We start from the raw sequence: 19630 nt of genomic DNA on the forward strand, positions 1-19630 counted from the left end.
CGGCAGAGCAAGGTTCAAAGAGCGAGCACGGAATGGCAGCAGCACCAGCTAGGGCAGGGCTTGGTCTATGGGCTCATCTGCAAATACGCCACGTCCAAAGACTTTTAAAAAGTGCAAATTAACTGCATTAAATCTGGTTTGTGTATGCAAGTTGTCCCAGTGTCTGATTTAAGTTGGTTTTAAAAACAAAAAAACCCCAAACCCTATTTATTTTAATTTTTAAAAAAGGGGATTGAAATGAACGCATTATAATATCTTCTATAGGAAATGCAAGCGATGCGCTGGTCGCCTGGGAGCAAGGGCTGCTCAGGTTCTCCTTCTCTTCTCCAAATCACCTTTGCTATCATTTATGGACAGGGTTGGAAACGCTGCAGAATTAGCAAAAACGGGGAAGAAAGCAGCAAATATCCACCGGCACAGACACAACAGCCGTCCCCGCTTCCCTGCCCTGGCTCAGGATACATTTAGCATCCCAAAGGAGAAGGAGGTGGCAGGGATGCAGGCGAGCATCATGCACTCATGTGCAGGCACCACCAGTGCACATCCCTGCCGCTCGCTGTGCACCCCAGAAATCATCTCCAAACTTTAAAAAAAGGTTGGGGGAGAAAGAAGTCCCTCCTGTCCTTGTACCATTGGGAAAATGCTCCCCCCAAAGTGATGTTTTTAGGGTGTTTTCTCCTCTTCCAGCCAGGCTGATAGATGAGTTTTGCACACCCCATGGTCCCACGCTGGCAGGTCTCTCTCCCAGCAGCCACAAATCAACACGTGCTACGCTCTGATGTGCATTTGGGAAGCAGAAAAACGATGTTTCAAACAGGATAACAAAAATCTGGCCTTGCTCTGCTTTTAAGCATAGCCTCAGCGCAAGAAACTTCAGTGGCTTTAACAGAGAGCATCCCCCCAGCCACAGCTCTGGCACAGACACCCGCGCCAGCCCTGCCACATCCTGGGATGCTTAAGCAGGTAGGGGACCCTGCCAGTGACTAATTTGGCTTTAAAAAGGAGGGGGGGAAAGGCTGCAGCATTTTATGGATAGGAATAAGCAAAGAGGCTGTTGGAGCCGCTCGACACAGCTGCCCAGGGATGCAGCAGAGTGATGGGCATGCTGTGGGAGCATGGGTTTCCCCGCCTGGCATTGGCATCTGTGGGAGCTGGGATGCTTTCTCCTCCCTTCTGGCTTGCAATGAGGATGGGGGTCTCTGCGTGGCCTTGGGGACACGCTGCAGCCACCGGTGGTGGCACAGGCATGTGGCAGGGCTGCGGCGGACTGGTGTCGCTCATGGTGGTGGGAGCCAGGTACCACCACGTCCTGCCAGCGCCGAGTGCCGGCACCCTGCTCCCACACCTTGGCTTGCAGAATGGGGTAAAACGCGTCCCCAGAAGCCACCACGGGGTGTTTTTGCAAAGCCAGAGCAGGGGACAAGTCTTCTGCCTCAGGACACCTGGAGTCTACAGGTGATGCCACCAGCAGCCACAGCAAAGAGCTCCCGCAGGAGAGCCCGGCCCCGTGGAGGTACCGGGGCAGCAACCCTGCTGCAGCTCCGTCGAATGCGGTTTATCAGCTGCAAGTGGGACAGATCCTGCTTCTGTACATATGCACAGTCCTGCTGACAATGTGGCTCTGCTGCTGTCCTGCCACCCCACCTAAAGCTCCTTATTAATTTTCCAGAATGCACCAAAAAAATACAAATAATTCCCCTTGTCTCTGTACTTGCTCCCACTGGCAAATTATATCCAGGAGTGTGAGAACCGAGCGGCACCTCCAAACCCACAGAAAGCCCAGCCCAAGCCGCTCCACATGGCCATTTTACATGTAAAGACTGAAAAATAACATCATCCTACTCCACTGACATCGCATTGCATTACAGCTCTGTGCTGCTAATGCCACCAGGAAAAATCCCATTATATCCGTTATGTTTCTAAAGTCTCAGCCTAAAGTTAATACGGTTTTACAGGAGCTTATATGGTTTTATGAGCCATCCTGTGAACCTGCAGCAAGAAATGCTTCGTGGCAAAATGCACATCCTGCCAGGGAGCAGCCAGGAAGATGGACGCTATCCTGTACACCCCGGGCTCCATAGTGCCTGGGGGGTATTTTTTGGGTGCTGCGCCCTTGCCGGCACAGAGATACTCAAGGAGACCCCTGTGCCCCAGTGCCACCTCCCCAGTACCCAGGGATTTCCCCAGGGCAGTCAGCAGGGATGGAGAAATATTATCCCGCTGCCTTTTCTTGGAATGGGATGGCAGCATCTCTCTGAGGATCTTGGCAAAGCATCTTCAGCAGGCTCAGCCCTGAGCATCTCCGCTCACCCCTTCCTCTTCAACAAACATTTTTGGTTTGTGCTTTCTTCTCCCTCCCCATATCGTGCTCCAATTGGCATGCCACTCGAGGACACGTGTGGGTCCCCATGCCTCCCCAAGCTCTCTCGCCTTGGCTCCCCATCCCCAGAGAGAACCGCTTGCCAAAACCCCTGGGATTCAGGAGCCCCAGCTCCCAGTTTGCTCTCAAGCGCTTAGTTCAGACCATGTGGAACTTTGGAGCCCAGACCATAAAGGTGCTTCCGAAACCGCAACCCTACAGAAACCCATTAACAGCATCAAGAGGAACCAGTCTGGATGCGACTGATGCTGGAAAACTTGTCTGGCTCCAGCAGACATGCTCTCCCTGTTCCAGCCTGGCATCTTGCTCCCATCCAAGCAATACCCCAGCTCCTCCAGTCCATCCCCAGCACCCCCCAGTTCAGCCCCAGCACTGACCCCATCCATCCCCATCATCCCCCAGCCCCTCTTGGCACCCCCCAGTTCCTCCCCAGTGCCCCCAATCCACTCCAGCTCCCCCACCCCCTCCTGGCACCCCCAGTCCCCCTCCTTGCTCCACTGCTGGTTCCGTACAAGCAGTCAGAGCTGAGCGGTGATGAACCTGCCTGGGGGGGGTCGCACAGACCCCGAATTCCACCTCTGCCATAGCAGTGACGGCCGCCCCAAGCCCAGGGGACCCCAGGACCTGCTCCCTGCCCGTGCTGCTCCAGCCGCACGCGGGAGGCAGCCGAGCTCCTGCCTGCACAAACCCGTCTCCTTCCCAAACCACCGTTGTGCCTGAAGGAATTCCTGGGGGTGCCAGGGCCCCCGTGGTGGGGGGGCAGAGGGACACAGGCTCCCGCGCCCTGGAGCAGCTGGGGGGCTACATCATTTCCCCCTTCCTCACGCCCTGTCAGGGTTCAGGGCCCATCTGTGCTTCGCCCGTAACTCCTGACACATGAACGATGCTCAAGGGTCTGACGTGCAGCAGAGCCCCAGGAAGCGGCTATCCAGTGGCTGGAGCATCCCATGGCCCAACCATCAGAGCAGGCAACTGGTGGCACCAGAAAAGCATCTCCTCTATGCACCAGTTTAAGCCAGTATCAGCTTTCGGCAATTCTCTTCACCCATTCATTTTTACGTGCGCATTTCTATCCCCATGTCTCACAAAGCGGATGCAGCCAGGGTTCCCACGCTCGGACATGACCTGCCCCGAGGAACCAGAGACAGTGGTTTTTGCTCATGCAAGGTGGCCTCAGCAAACAACAGCACCCAAAAGAGGGGTGCAGGGACCCCCCAATTTCCCTGGCTTGTCCCTAATCCCCCCAGACTTCATGCCTTACAAGTTACATGCATCCTGCGGGAGCATCCCTTGGAGAGGCAGCCAGGATTACCGTCTTTCAACACTTTCTTTCATCTTTCCTTTAGGCAAATAAAAACCCACTCCTCCCCTTCCCCTCCAGATTTCCACCCCGGAGCTGATTTTCTCAGCACAAATCCAGGCAATCCTCAGCCTCAGTCAGCACCCAGACACTCGCATCCCTGCAAACAACTGTGAGAAAAGGCACAATTAATATGGAGAGTTAAAAGCAAATGAGCAGGAGATGCAGCTACAACTTGGTCGGGTGTTCGCTTCTGCGAAAACTAATTGCTGCCGGCAGAAATCAACACCAATCAAGCAAACTAAGTTGATTTCCAAATAAACCCCGTGGCTTCCAGTGTCTTGATGTGAGGAGCTACAGCAAAGCCGGTGCTTCCCTGGAGCATCTCCTGATGCCAGACATCTCCATCTGGCTGGACCATCCATCATCAGCGCCTGCCCCATGTCCCCACCACTGTCCCCCTCTGATGCTCAAACCACCCAAGACAAGGAGCCCTTGGCCTTGCATTTGACCTTGTGCCAGCAAAACTCAAAGCAGAATAATGATTTCGTGACAGTATTCTCCCTGAATGGGAAAACCATCACGACTGGCTGGCAGGCAGCGCTTCACCCAGTGTGGGGATGGGCAGGAGCGAGGATTCATCTCTGGAGGCAGAGCATGTCTGTGATGCCCTGAGGACCCCCTTGCCCACACCTCCTGCCCAAAATACCCCTTTCAACCCCATCCCTGGCCACCCCCTCGCTGCAGTACTCCCATAAATATTTCATCCCTATTTAATTACTGACACCGGCCGGTTCCCCTGATTTCTGTTTGCTCCAGCCTAAAAATAGCCTCCCGGCCGAGCGCAGGCAGAGGGAGGCACAAATACCCAGCCAAGGCCATTCCGCGCCAGCAGCGTTAACTCCCACGGATGGGTCTGCCTTGCCATCCCACATGGGCTCAGGGAGGGTACCCGGCTCCATCCCAGTCCTGCCCGCATCTCCCTCCGGTGCTGCCGCACGTGCCTGGGGGCTGGTACCCATGGGAAAATTCAAGGTCCTCGAGCCCCCAAAGCTCAAAGGTGAGGTCGATAAGGTGAGGTTCAACCATGCAACTCAGATAAGGTGCTGAGCATCCATCATGTGTGCTGGAGGGAGGAGAAAGCCCTTCAGATCTCATCCAGACAACCCCTGGAAGCACTGGGCATCGCAGTTCAGGCTGGATGCTGGTCCAAGGACCATGCCGTCCCCAGCTTCTGCCGTCACCTGAGCTCTCCTCGCCACGGCATCCCCAGGGACACGCAGCCTGACGGCTTGTAACCAGGATCCGGCTGAGGCCAAACGGAGCTGCGGATTTTTCCCGGTGCCTTTTTAGCAGGCAAGAAGCAAAACATCAAATATTTATATCCTCAAATCGCTGCTCAAATGCCCCAGGGAGATGACTCCGAGCTGCAACATCCAGCAAGACGCGGTGAGATGGCCCCGCCAGCGCCTCCCCCAGTGCACCCTGGGCTCATCCTGCCCCAGTGGGTGACCCGGAGTGACGGTCCCCATGTCCCAAACCCGCAGCTAAGGGCAGTGATGCCCACCCAGTGGGCCTGGTACCAGGGGTCAGGGCTCAGTCCCCAGCAGCTCACCCGCCTTCAGCTCAGCCAGGCTGGAAAAGTGGGATGAAATGAGTGGGGAAGGCTGGTCCAGCTTTCCTCTGTCCTTCTGCCCACTGCTGGGAAAACCAAAGGAATCAAAGCAAAATGGGGGACAGAGTTTTAAAGACAGGAAAGCCTCTTTTCCTCGTCTCCTGTCCCTTTCCTGGTTGCGAGCTCTCTCCATCGGCATCCCTTCGGCAAGGGATGCACAGCGCCCTTTGCTCCTCGCTCCCGGCACATCCCTATCAGAGGAAACCCCCCCCCCCCGGGGTCGCATCCTGACCACGCTTTGGTCCCGATTTGAAAATCATGGAGAAGTCCCTGCAAAGCGCAAGGCCCCGAGGCTGCTGGACGCGGGGACAAAACCTTCAGCCCGCTCCATGAATATTTCAGTTTGTCAGCGCTGCCGCCTTGCGAGGAGGATAAAAATATCCCCAGGGTTGCAGGGATGCTGCCGGCACCATCTGAGGGGCGCGGCATCGCTTGGCAAAGCCAAAATCCCAGGGGGGTCTGCCAACAGCGAGCCACCGGAACCTCAAAATGCAGACGTGGAACCCAGCTATTTAAAGCGTGTTGTTCCCTCCTGCAAATCCCATCGGAAAAATCCCAGGTGGTGCTTTTATTCCCTCCGTCCCTATTTCATACACACAGAATAAAACGTCCTTATTTCTTGCAGAATATTGTTGCTGCACAGAGGATAAAACCTCAGTGTTTAAAGGCTTTATATTTCTGTGCAGACTTTCTGGTGCTTGGAAGAGCATCTGCCCCGAAAGCCACCAAAGCGATGTCCAGCCCAAAATGCCACCACTGTCCCCCAGGATGGGGCATACATCTTGGGATGCTCAGAAAGGACCAGGAGGAAAAAAACAATCACCCCAAGCTGACACCGTCCTCCTCGGAGTCCCCCCGGGGGGGGGGTGCCATTCAGGAACCCAGCCGTGCCATTCTGCAGGCGGCTGCGAGTGCCTGTTTTATTCCCAATGGAGAAAAACCCATATTGAACCAATTCTGGAAAATTCAAGGAGCTGTTTCGGCTGCCGGAGTGAGTGTTGTGGCATGCTCGTGGCTATCATCCTGTGACCTCGAGGTGAGGGCACGAGTTCCCGCTGGCTCAGCCGCTGATGAAATGGATAAATAAATAAAAATTTAAAAAAGCGCACTTTGCAGAAAGCATCTTCAAAATATTTTACAGCCGCTTATTGATTTCTCTTCCCTTTTTCCACGCTGCGGAGATAAATATTATGGCCCCTTACAGACTGGGTGCAGTTTTTCTCCTGAAGGTTGGGTACCAAGCACGGGTCTGGGCTGGGATGAGCATCCCCAGTTCTTTCTATCTGTCTAGTGAAATGACCTAAATAAAATAAATAAAGTAAATAAAAAACAAAACAAAACAAAACAAATAACGTGCTCAGGGCACAGCAGAGCATGGTCTGTGCTGGTTGGCCCCGTCACACTCACAGACCGGGCACCCCAGTGCCTGCAGGTACTGCTGCCGTCCCCAGGGAACCCAGCAGGTCCCCGCTCGCCCCCAGCATTGCAAGCGGAGCTGCAAAGGAATGCGACAGCCCCGGGAAAAGGAGCTGAAGATGTATTTGGAAAGGTAAGGAAACGCACTCAGCATCCTCACCTAACCCGTGACCCTGACCCTAACCCTAACCTGTGACCCTAACCCTAACCCGTGACCCTAACCCTTATCCTGACCCTGACCCATCCCTGCCCGCTCCCCATGCAGGTCAGCCCCAGCCACGCGCTCCCCCCACACGAGTGCCAGCTGCGGCCACCTCACAGGGACAAAGGGCTGCTCCTGCCTGTCCCCTGCCTGTCCCCTGACGGGGTACTTCTGGCAGCTGCTGGCAGACCCACGGATGGGGTTTTCCCCTTCGACTGCCTTTTTTCTTCCTTTTTTTTTAAGGAAAACACCACCAAAAGCAGGAAAAGCCACCAGGGGCTGGGACTCCCCCACTGCACCTCCCTCTGCACACCCTGCAGGGTGGCCGGGGAGATGTCACCGCTGTGTCCCCCGGGTCCCACTGGACGCAGCCCCAGTCCAGCCCCCCGCTGTGTTGGTGGGGGGAGCGCAGCCACCCCCACAGCAGCGGGATCTTCTGGGCCAGGTGCTGCTGGCAGGAGTGACACCAGCTGGATGCCACCACTGCCACCACCACATGCAAACTGTCCCCAACGCCCCCGTCTCCCCCCAAGGGACAACCTCCACGTGCAGCACAGACCCCAGCCCCGAGGCAGCATCCAGCCCAGCGGTCCCCAGCCCTGGACTCGAGGGTGCTGGCACTGCAGGGTGATGGTGACCCACTGGGGCTTGGTGACGAGCGGGAGGGGACAGCCCTCAGACCGCAGAGGGTTACGGTGCATATACCCAGGTGAGCGTCTCCCAGGGGAGACAAAACACCAGGTTTCTATTATTATTCCTTATTTCCATTTATTATTCCTCATTTCCATTTATTATTCCTTATTGCCATGTATTATTCTTCATTTCCATGTATTATTCCTTATTGCCATTAATTATTTCTCATTTCCATGTATTATTCCCTATTTCCATTTATTATTCCCTATTTCCATTTATTATGCCGTATTTCCATCTATTATTCCTTATTTCCATCTATTATTCCTTATTTCCATCTATTATTCCTTATTTCCAGCTGGCTGGAGAGGGCTGCTCAGGGCTCCACAGTGGGGAAGAGGGATAAAACATCAGCCCACGCTTGAGGTGGGGGACCAAAGGGGCCAGGTCGAGGAAGGGGATGGTCCCCAAGCTCCTGCTGAGCCCTGCAGAGGCTCCAGCCGCCCGGTCCCAGCGCAAAGCAAAGAGGTGGCCACATGCCCCCCCCCCCCCCCCCCCCCCCCGTTAAACCCAAAGAGCCTGGCAGCACAGGCAGCTCTGCAGGCAGCAGACGTGCTGGGGTATACCGATGGAGCCTCCCAGCTGCCCATCATGAGCCGGCGTCGCAGCGAGCCCCTAAGAGGATTAGGGGTTTAGCAGCTCCAAGCCCCGCGGCCGCCATCCCCGCTCCCCAGGCTGCGAGTCGGGCACTGCGGGGAGCCCAGCATGGCCCCGCGCTCCCGGGGGATGTGGGAAGGAGGATGCTCGCCTTGTCAGCAGCACCATTTTGAAGCCAGGCGTGCGTGCGGTGCGCGGCTCACGTCTCCCACGCGGTGGTGGTGGGACCTGGGGACACCCCTCCCCTGCAGCCGCCCAGCCGCGGGTGGGAGATGTGTCAAACCTTCTCGGTGCATCCGGAGAGCAAACCCGGCCCGGCGCAGATGCAAGAAAATCACACGCTCTGTCCTCAAAACAGCCTCCTCCTGCTGCTTCCTCAACGGAGGCAAGCACCAGTCTCCCAGCAATCCCGCACCGCGTTCCTGCACCGCATTTCCTGTACCGTGCTCCCGCACCGCATTCCCACACCACATTCCCTGTACCACGCTCCCACACCACGCTCTTGTACCGCACTCCCACACCGCGCTCCCACACCATGTTCCTACACCGCACTCCCACACCACACTCCCGCACCATGTTCTTGCACCACGTTCCTGCACCGCATTCCTGCACCGTGCTCCCACACCGCGTTCCCACACCACGCTCTTGCAGCGTGTTCCTGCACCGCGTTCCCACACCGCACTCCTCTACCAGATTCCCACATCGCTCTCCCACACCACGTTCCTGCAGCACGCTCCCAAACCGCATTCCCGCACCGCACTCTTGCACCGCGTTCCTGCCACCGTGCTCCCACTTCACGCTCCTGTACACCATCCCCACACCGCGCTCGCTCCCGCACCATGTTCCTGCATCATGCTCCCGCACCGGATTCCTGCAGCACGCTCCCAAACTGTGTTCCAGCATCGTACGCTTGCACCGCGTTCCTGCCACCACATTCCCACACCGCGCTCCCGCACAGCCGCCACAGCCCCGAGACGGTGCCCTGCTGCCAGCCCGGCCCCGTGCCTGTACGCCGGGGCCGTGCGGCAGCACCGCGGCCGAGGCAGGAGCCATCGCCACCGACCACCTCCTGCCCGGCCGAGGACCCAGAGCCGGTGGGGCGATCCCCATCGCCATGGGGGACATGGCGAGAGGGGACGTGGGGGATGCCAGTGGAAGTCCAAGCCCTCGGCTCCGGGAGGGGATGCTGAGCCCAACGCCCCGGCCGTGCCGGTGCCAGTGCCCCAGCACCGTGTTGGGAAGGAAAAAATAAAGACACCCCCCCTCCCCCCACCCCAAGCTGCAAAATCTCCGGGAATTACACAACAGCCACCACCAAACTCCGGGCCTGGCCGTGCATCGGTGCGCATGGGCATCCCCGCAGGCACGGCCCCTTCACCGGCGCCCCGACGTGTCCCCCTGCACCCTGCCTGCTCCCCTTCCCCGCAGCCAGCCGGGGCCACCCACGGGTGCCGGGGGGAGCAGGCCAGTGGGGCACCCCACAGCATCGGGGCTGGGGTGCCTGGACAGCAGGTGTCTGCGTGGCCCGGCCCTGGGACACAGGGAACGGGCAGGGGCAGTGGGGCAGGCAGGGTGAGGGCAGGGGCAGGCAGGGAAATAGTGGACGAAGGGGGCAGGGTGCGGGGCAGGGGAATGGCGGGCAGTGGGGCAGGGTGCGTGCAGGGGGACAGGCAGGGGTTAACAAGCAGGCAGGGTGCAGGCTGGGGCTGCAGGCAGGGGAGGAGGCAGGGAATGGGCAGGGAGGAGGCAAGGTGTGGGCACTGGGGCAGCGGGGCAGGTGGGATGCAGGCACCGGGGCAGGCAGGGAGCAGGCACGGTGTGGGCAGAGGGGTGGTCGGGGGGCAGCCATGGAACAGGCAGGGTGCGGGCAGCAGGGCAAGGGGCGTACGGGGAGCGGGAAGGTGGAGGGCCGGGAGCACAGGCAGTGGGGCAGGCAGGCTGCAAGCTGAGGAGCCGGGGCAGTCGGGTGGGCAGAGCGTGGGCAGGAACAGGGGCAACAGGCAGAGGGCAGGGAGCAGGCAGGGTACAGGAAGGGAGCAAGAGCAGTGGGGCTGGCAGGAAGCAGGCAAGTAGGCGGGCAGGGATGGGCAGGGGCAGCGGGGCAGGCAGGGTGCAGACAAGGTACAGGGTCAGAGCGGTGAGGCAGGCAGGGGAGCGGGGAGCAGTCAGGGGCAGCGGGGTGGCAGGGCACAGGCAGGGAGCAGGCAGGGGAGCAGGCAAGGTGTGGGATGAGGGGCTGTGGGGCAAGCAGGGCTCAGGCAGGGGAGCAGGGAGGGAGCAGGGGCAGTGGGGCAGGTAGGGAGGGGGCATTGTGGAGTGGCAGTGGGGCAGGCAGGACGCAGGTGGGGTGCAGGCTCAGGGCAGCAGGGCAGGCAGGGAGCGGGCAGGATGCAGGTAGAGTGTGGGATGGGGGCGGTGGGGCAGGCAGGGAGCGGGCAGGACGCAGGCAGGGTGCGGGATCGGGGCTGTGAGGCGGGCAGGGCGCGGGCAGGGCCCGTCCCCATCCCTACCTGCCCACGGTCTGGTTGGCGAGCTGGCGCATGCGGTTGAATTGCTTCTTCATGGTGGCGGCAGCGCGGGCGCCCCTTACGCGGGCAGGGCGGGCGGGCAGCGGGGGGCCGCGGGCCGCCCCTCCCGCATCCTCGCCCGGCGCGCAGTCGGGCCGGGCCGAGCCGAACCGGGCCGGGCCGAACCGAGCCGAACCGGGCCGAGCCGAGCCGAGCCGAGCCGGGCCGAGCCTAGCCGAGCCGGGCCGGGCCGGGCCGGGCCGGGCCGAGCCGAGCGGGCCCGCCGCCCCTGCGCGGCTCCGCGCCTCCGCCTGCGCGGGCCCCGCCGCGCTCCGCGCCCCCCGCCCCGCTCCGCTCCGCTCCGCGCCGCACCGCCCCGCACCGCCCCCGGCCGCGGCGGCGATGGGAAATGTAGTCCGGGGCCGCCCGCCCCGGCGGGCTCTGCCGGGCAGGGGGAGCCTTGGAGCTGGCCCCGGGCAGCCCCCGGCATTCCCCGACATCCCCCCCCCCGGCACCCCTTGGCGTCGCCCCAGCATCCCCCCGGCATCCCTCAGCATCCCTTGACATGGCCTCGGCATCACCTGGCATCCCCCCGGCATCCCTCTGGCATGCCCCAGCATCACCTGGCATCCCTTGGCACCTCTCAGCATCCCTTGACGTGGCCTCAGCATCCCTCCAGCATCCCCTGGCATTCCTTGGCATCCCCCCGACATCACCCTGGCATCCCTTGGCATGGCCCCAGCATCCCTCTGGCACCCCCTGGCATTTCTTGGCATCCCCCAGCATCCCCCTAGCACGCCCCTGACATTGCCCCAGGATCCCCTTGCCATGCCCTGGCATCCCCCCCAGCATCCTCCATCTCTGCTCTCCAGAGCCCCAGGGATTTGGGGCGCTAGGGGCTGTGGCAGGTTTAAACAACATCTTGCTGCTGCGCATCCCTGGGCAGCGCCGGATGAGCTGGAGCAGGAGCCTGCCTGCAGCCTCCAGGCAGGGCAGCAGGAGCTGGTCCCAGCTGGGACAGGCACCTCACTGCCTGGTTCCCCTGTGCTACCCAAGCTCTGCAGACCCCAGGGGAGATGGTGGGGTGATGCTCATCCCCGTACCATCACCCCAGCTGCCTGCCCAGGGCCTGCACGGGTGCTGAGCCCTGAAAGGGCTGCCTTGCCCATGCTGGCATTGCTCCCGGTCTGAAGGACACTTGATTGATTTAACTGCTCTGTAGCTTCTTGATCTTGAATAAAAAAACTCTAAGGTACTGATCCCTGTGACAACATGAAACCTCCTTAGGAAAAGCCCTGGTGATGCTCTCTGAGTGCACCCACAGCCTCTTCATCCCACTTTTCCCATCCTGCATCTGGATCTGACCCTTGGAGACATGCTCAGAGGGTAGAGTTGCCTGCAGGCTCAGCCCCGCACTGGCAGGGCTGTGCAAGCAGCCACTCTCTCCCATGGCAGCAGCTGGGCTTGGGCAGCAGAGCACTTGGGCAGCCCCTGCACTGGACTGAGAGCTCCACTTTGAAACCCCATTACCCCCAGACGTTTTCCATATGTCCGTGTTTCACTCTGCTAAAACAGCGTCAGGTAACCCACGCTCGCTGTTGGATCCTGCAAAGCATCTGCTCCGTCACAGCCCCACAGCCCTCGGCCTCAGTCTTCCCATCTGTAAAATGGGGCTAGAAAGGTGCTCCCAGGATTTTTACAGCCTCTTTTAGGCTGTAGACAGGATTTTCCAGTAGTCAGCAGTTCCCACGAGCTTCTAGGTGCACTGTCGATCATCCCCCAAAATAAGACGAGGGGATGCTGCAGCTGCTGTTTCGGTCAGTCCAAACAAACCCCTGAAATAGCATTTCCCCTGCCGGCTCTAGGGCAATGCTCAGTGCAGGCAGGGTGTGCTGCCTGCCAGGCACACAGAGGGGTGCCGATGCACGCCAGGCATGTGGGCATTCAAGGAGCACAATTCTTAAAAAAAAAAAATCAAGCCCCAGTGGTGCTCCTTCCAGCTCTCTGAAAACCCAGGAAAAAAATAAATTAATGCTCATCTAATGGAAAAAGCCAAGAAATTTTGCATTAACGGAGAGCAAAAGCTGCCCTGGGAGGACCGTGCTGGGGGTAGCGCTTATTTGCTCCCCATGTTGTGCTGTGCTGGGGGCCACGCAGCAGCCCCTCTCCTCCCCCTCTGCTCGGTGCCATCTGAGGACATTCTGAGACTTTTTTGGTTTTTATATTACTTGTAAAATGATGGCCCTTCCTCCCTGTTACCATTTTCTTGCAAAACCCGTGCCCACTCCCTGTGCCCGCAGGCAGCACCACACCATGGTGTTTAGGCAGCTGCCTGTGCTGCCTCTCTCACAAGCTCCTCAAACCAGGCAGCTCCTAGGGATGTTTTACTGGGGGTCTAACGCACTGGGCTTACAAAATCAGGCTGTTCCTGGGCAAACCCATAATAATCCCCCTTGGGCTGTTTGGGGAAGAGCGAGGATGCTCTCAGTTAATATTAAGCACTGAGGAGCGATGATGGGCATCTTAAGTGACTGAAACCCCGCTGAGACTGCCAGGAGGTGACAAAGCAAGAGTAATATCGGTGAGAACAGCATCGCTCACGGTAGCCCCAAGCTTGAGCTCAAACCCAGCCCAATTTTGTGCCCCCGCTTTCCACCGCCCTACAACACAGCTCCCTCCCCTGCACTGCACCTGCTGCGGGGTTGCACCAGGCTGCCCCAGGAGGTGAAGCTCCATCCCAGCGTCTCCCAGTCCAGGGGAGTTTGCGGCACCACAGGGCTGAGGTTTGGGTCTGCCAACCCCTGTGCCTGGGCAGGTCACGCAGGGACCCCCTTGGTGCAGGAGGGCAAGGACCGATTTCGGGGCATGCAGGTGGCTGGTGGGGGGTCTGGTCTGCTGGTGGGGAATCTGTGCTGGGGAGCCCTGGGACCGGCAGCGAGGAGGACACTCCAGAACTCCCGCATGCATCTGCCACTAAATTTAGCTGTTGTCATGCAAAGGCTGAGATCCGGTACCGCAGGCTCGCTGTGATAGAGGGGAAGTCGGCTGAGCTCCCCAGCCAGGCTGGGACACACCAGGAGCAGTCCCAGCAGCAGCTCCAGCTCTGCTCAGCCACTCCTGAGCACCTCCGTCCAGCAGGGTTGGGGTGAGGGACTGGGGCTCCCGCTGCAGCAACCCAAAGCCTCTGACGGTGCCCCAGCTTGGGGTTTTCCCCTGGGACTGTGCCCACGGGAGCAGGGCAGGAGGCTACATCCAGGGGTGCCTTTCCGCCCTGTCCTGCTGTGATGCTTTCGGTGCATCACAGGACACAACCTGTCTTAGGATCCAGGAATATTTTGCAGCCAGGGAGCTCTTGGCATCTCCCCTGGCATCAGCTGGTGCAGGCTCAGCACTTCCTCTCTCTATTTTTCCACTCTTAATTGCACCGTTACTGCAGGATGGCAAAAAGAGACATTTTATGGGGTTTCTGGAGGTGGATACAGGGAATTTTGGCTCCTTTGAAGAGGTATGGAGAGCTGCATAGTTCAGAGCTGTGGTTCCCACCATGTGATGTTTTGAGACATTGCTGGCGAGATGGTTTACAACCTTTCACTGGAGCAGGAAGGGTAAAACTCATGGACACAACCCTGGGAAAAACCCTGTAGGACTCAGTAATGGTGCCCACATTCTCCTGGCCCAAAAGCAGCTTCAAAACACTGTCTTGGGGCAGATTATTCTTGTCTTCACCAGTGCAGTGGTGCCAATAAGGTCAATCTGACCACCCCAGCTTGCTTCTGGCTTTAACCCTCTTGCCTCGTACACATGGTGACTGAGCTGTCCCTGCCATCCACCCCCCCATCATCTCGGCACTGTTGAACCTCCAAGATCAGATAGCATCGGCCCAGATGGGTCAAAGCAAATTAGCATCAAAGCAACCCATTTTAGTGGAAAACCATATTATAGTTAACAGCCCTGACATGAACCGGGCGCTGGCCCAGTTGCCCCTACCCGCAGGTCCAGCACAGGCTCCTCCTGACCCACATCCATCCCTCGGTGACCTGACCTGCTCCCAAAACACCTCACAAGCAAATATGACATCCCACTGTGCCTCTTCTCAGACTTTGGTGGGCGCCATGCTTGGGCTACGTGGTGTGAATATACCATGAGCAATAGCCCCTACTGTGTTGATGACACCCCTGTGAGCACCAAGGATGCTCTCTCCCAGCAGCAATGAAGCTAATGTCCTTTCCGCAGGCTGATAAGTTTGCCTGCGAAAGGGCTTTAATCATATTTCCCTGGTTTCTGTTCCAGGAGGCAGGGGTAATGAAGAGCGTGATGGAAGTGGCGCCTGCGCAATCCCCACAGCAGGAAAGCAGGAGGAAAGGGAGACGGGGAGCAGGGGAGGTGGCCAGAGAGCTCGCAGTAAAATCCCATCCCTTGTCATTTGGTTAGTGAGCACCCGTCTGCTGCGGGAGAGCCTGGCCGAACCCGGGTGGCACCCGCTGTCCTGTGACCGCCACCAAACCCCTGCTCTGTCCTGGCCAAGCCGCTGCTGGAGCACAAGCCTTCATCCTCTGCAGGACACCATTCCCCAAAAACCAGGAGGCACCAGGCTCTCCACTCTCTGTTTTATTCCTGTGCAAGTGTAAATAATCACTTGGGCACTAAGAAACAACGAAGGAGTAAATTCCCAAGCAGCAGGGCTTTGCTGCAATGCCATGCCTGGGCAACTGTGCAGCATCCCTCTCCTCCCCATGCCCGCTCAGATTTGGCCGCTGCCGCCTGGCACACTGCCGTGCCTCTGAAGCCGCTCGCCCAGGGAAGGGCAGCTCTGCTCCACCTGCCATCTGCTTACCTGGCTCAGCGGTGCCTGTCCTGCCGCGTCGCATATGGCATCGGAGCTGCCCCTTTTTGGACGGGTAACGAGTGATGCTGCTGCTCGGGGCTGTGCCGGTGGCTCCCGCGGAGGGTCCGGCTCCCGGCTCCCTCCTGCTTCCACTCTGCAGGGATCCCTCCCTGCCTCGCCTGTGGCCAGAGGGGATACAGATGCCAGGGGTTAAATCCCCTGGGAGAGGGGAGCTGGCCGACATACAGACATGGCCAGAGCCTCTTGTCCCCAACCCAAAGCCCCGAGGGCCAGTCGTACGGGTGCGCAAGGCACACCGAGCTCCACTCTGTCCTCCCCGGGTGGAGGGAAGGGGCAGGGAGCCCTGAGCCCAAAACCCAGGACCTGTTACTTATTACAGAAACACAGAGGACAGTGTTTGTACTTCCAACCAGAAAGCCCCCGGCAGAATTTCTCCCTGTCCCCAGGGAATATGCTGTCCCATCTGCAGGGACACGGTGCCGGTGCCAGGTCACCAGCCCGGTTCCTGGGGTCCATCTCTCCCAGACGTGCTTGGGAGGGTGTGAGCATCGCGCTCAGTTGCATCAAGTGCAAGTGCTATTTTTTCCCCTTCTTGGAATTAACATATTTTAATGAGGTTTATAGATGTGGTAAATACATACACGCACAGAGCAAAGGAACGGCGTGCCCTGGATAAGGACGTGGTGTGTTTGCAAGGTGGCAGAGGAGAAGGGGGGGGATTTTTTTCTCGTCTCCATAATTATTGCAGGAACGGTAAACAGCAGGATGGGAAGGTTTCAGGGCAGTGAAGCTGTTCTAAGAAATCCCATGTATTTTACATCCTTTAAATGATTTTCATAACAACTCACTAACATCCCCGCTAGGATGCCCACCTCACTAACAGGGAAAATGGGAGACGTAAGGCTCAGCTAATTTTCCATGTGCACAGCGCAAGATTTGCCCTCTCCAAACATTGTTTAAAAATAGAGCCACGTTTACCGAGAACTGGGAGCAGGACCCTGGTCCTGTTAGGAGCAAGGGTTCAGGGAGAGCAGCGGGCTCCTTTTCTGGAGTGATTCAGAGCACAGAATTGCACCCTTTGTCCAAAATCCAGACCCACTACAAGCAGCACAAACTGATCCCCTCTGCTGCAGCCAGCCTTGCTCTCCAGGGAATTACAGGGAGGGATTAATGTTGTGTAATTAAGCAAGGGGAGGCCGTATGGGAAGCGCCTGGTGCGGCTGTAAATCCACCACAGCCACCCCTCGCTCCTCATGCCCGGCCACGGCTGACACACATTGCCAGGCGGCGTGAGGAAGCGGGGGAAGATTAAAAATTAAAATGCTATAGGAAATTTTAATCATATTTTTTGGTTCAATCACAAACGTGGTGCTTGAGATCATTCCCCACGGTGGTGATGAATTTCCACTCGTTGGTGATTCACGCGGCTAATTTGATTTACGGTGCAGCGGCAGGGGGTACGTGTACTCACAGACCAGGACCACGCTCTGTCAGTGTGTGTCTCTGGCCAAATATTAATAGATGTTTGGGCTGTCTTCACACCCGGCTCTCCCATGCTGAGTGACCTTCAGGGCATGCCCGCCTTTGATGTGCATTGCTTTGGAGCAGAATTGATCCTGCAGGCACTTCAAACACAGTCTGCCTTCGTTTGCCTCCTGTGCAAACTCTGATTAATGGGCAAAATGTCTGTCTCTCTTTTTTTCCTGACCACCGAAGGAATCAAAACAAAGGCTGGCAGCCCCTGATTAACCATTACCCTTTCCACGGCTGTTCCCAACGCCAGGATCATACTCTGCTCTCCTTTGCCACCACCATGCAGGTCATCCGCTGTTGCCGCTCTGTTAAAATTAAAACCACGGTAGACTAGAAGCAAACTTTTGATGACATTTATTGCATGCAAATAGGAATTGCTTCATCTTCCTGTTTGAATTATGTCTTCCTGCTTGGGAAGACAGGACACAGGACTACCTGCCTGCCCCTCGCACTTGCAGTAGGACCCATCCCCAGGGTCCCGGAGACCTGTGAGATGTTTCATGGACCAGGAGAAATGTGGTGGCACTGGAGAAAGCCTCGTCCTCCTCATGGGATGAGCAAGCCATGGAAAACCAGACCAAGCTGTCTGCTTGGTTTAACTGCACCATGTAGATGGATGAAGGAAGGACCCGACGCGTCTCCGGTGCTGAACCCCCAGAGGGTGCAGGGCTGGGCCCGCAGGTATCTTAAAGCCCAACGCCCTGCTCAGTGCCCATGCTGCCAGGCTGATCACCAGGAGCTAAGGCCACACCGTCCTGATGTTGTCCATCTCCAACGAGCATCCACCACGGCGGGTGGCTCAGCCGAGGACCTCAGCTGAGACACGCAGGCGAGGACTAACAGCACGAGGACGGTGAGCGGATAAATGGGGGCTGCTCCACCACTTTGCCTGCCTCACACCAAAGAAAGCCCTGGGACATTTTTATTACAGAGACAAATCAAACCGTGCCTCTCCCGCAGGCTGGGGCAGGTCTGGGTTGGTCAGTGGTGTAAAACTGGATTTCCTTGAGGGATCCCATAGCAAACCCCAGAAACGACCCCCCAGGAGTGTGAAAGGCGCTTTAGCATCATGCTGCCGTGGAGCTACATCCCAGAGAGAGGAGATGACAGCGATGACAAATGACACTTGCCCTATAATTACGACCAGACTCCGATGCAGTGAGTACTGCTGCATTATTAAGAGCAACCAAAAATACTCCCAGCTTAGTCATTAGCTGGCCTGGGCTACGCAGCGAGCAGCCGCTGGGGCTGTCTCACCCCCGTGCTTGCAGAGGGGAAAGGGGGAGACATTAAAATGGTTTGCAGCTATTTTTACGCATCCTTTGTTCTGTGCGGTCGAGGTCCCGGGGTGAGCAGAGCACCTCCAGAGGCTTTGGGCTACTGACGGGGGAAAATTGCATTAGGATAATATTAATTGCCTTAGCATAAGTGTAACAGCTTACTCTAAGCCAGCAGAGCTGAAGCAAAGCACGAGATCAGGGGAACCCGCAGGTGTAGCTTTGCTTCATAGCCAAGGTGGGATCTTGAAAAATGGCTTCAATGCAAAGGGTGCGAGGAGGAGGGCATGGAGGTAGGGTGGGCTTCGCAAAGCCCAGGTTGAAGCCTCACACGGTGTAACAGCTACCCTTTGGTGCTGCCACAAAGGCTGTGTTTGAAAGCTTGTGGACCAGTAGTCTCCAGAAATGCTGACATCTTCATTAACTAATGATGTGGACGATGGGGCAGGGTGCACCCTCAGCAAGTTGGCAGAGGACACCAAACTGGGAGCAGTGGCTGATGCACCAGAGGGTTGTGCTGCCATCCAGAGGGACCTGGACAGGTGGGAGAAATGGGCTGAGAGAGACCTCGTGAAGTTCAGCAAGGGGAAGGGCCAAGTCCTGCCCTTGGGTAGGAACAGCCCCAGGCACCAGGACATGCTGGGGCCACCCAGCTGGAAAGCAGCTTGGCAGAGATGGCCCTGGGGGTCCTGGAGCAGACCAAGCTGACTGTGGGCCAGCAATGCACTCACTTTCACAGCAAAGAAGACCACCAGCTTCCTGAGCTGCATCAGGCAGAGCATCACCAGCATGTCAAGGAGCAGATTCTGCCCCTCTGCTCAGCACTGGTGTGTCGTGTACCACATTGGGCTCCCCGGTACAAGAGAGATATGGACGCGGTGGAGTCAGTTCAGCAAAGGCTAAGAGCCTGGAGCATCTCTCCGATGAGGAGAGGCTGAGAGAGCTGGGATGGTTCAGCCTGGAGAGGTGAGGGTTCAGGGAGATCTTGTCCATGTGGATAAATGCTTGATGGAGAGGGGTAAAGGAGACAGGGCCAGATGCTTCTCCAAGGTGACAAGAGGCAATGGGCATAAATTGAAATATAGGAAATTCTCCTTAAACATAAGAAAATACTATTTTACTGTGAGGATGCTCAAACATGGGAGATTGCTCAGAGAGGTTGTGGAGTCTCCATCCTTGGAGATATTCAAAGCCCAACTAGACATGG

General features: G+C 57.7%; 1 protein-coding gene across 1 annotated transcript in view; it reads right to left on the bottom strand.

The window, feature by feature from the left end:
* ARHGAP44 (Rho GTPase activating protein 44) overlaps positions 1 to 11006 on the bottom strand; it is a 30172-nt gene extending 19166 nt beyond the window's left edge. Inside the window, 1 exon segment of the mRNA XM_030014881.2 lies at positions 10771 to 11006. Within this exon segment, the coding sequence (XP_029870741.1) occupies positions 10771 to 10823 (53 nt within the window). The 5' untranslated portion in view covers positions 10824 to 11006.
* Between the last annotated feature and the right edge of the window lie 8624 nt (positions 11007 to 19630).

Source organism: Aquila chrysaetos, chromosome 5, assembly GCF_900496995.4.
Source record: "Aquila chrysaetos chrysaetos chromosome 5, bAquChr1.4, whole genome shotgun sequence".
In the NCBI taxonomy this organism is placed as follows: Eukaryota; Metazoa; Chordata; class Aves; order Accipitriformes; family Accipitridae; genus Aquila; species Aquila chrysaetos.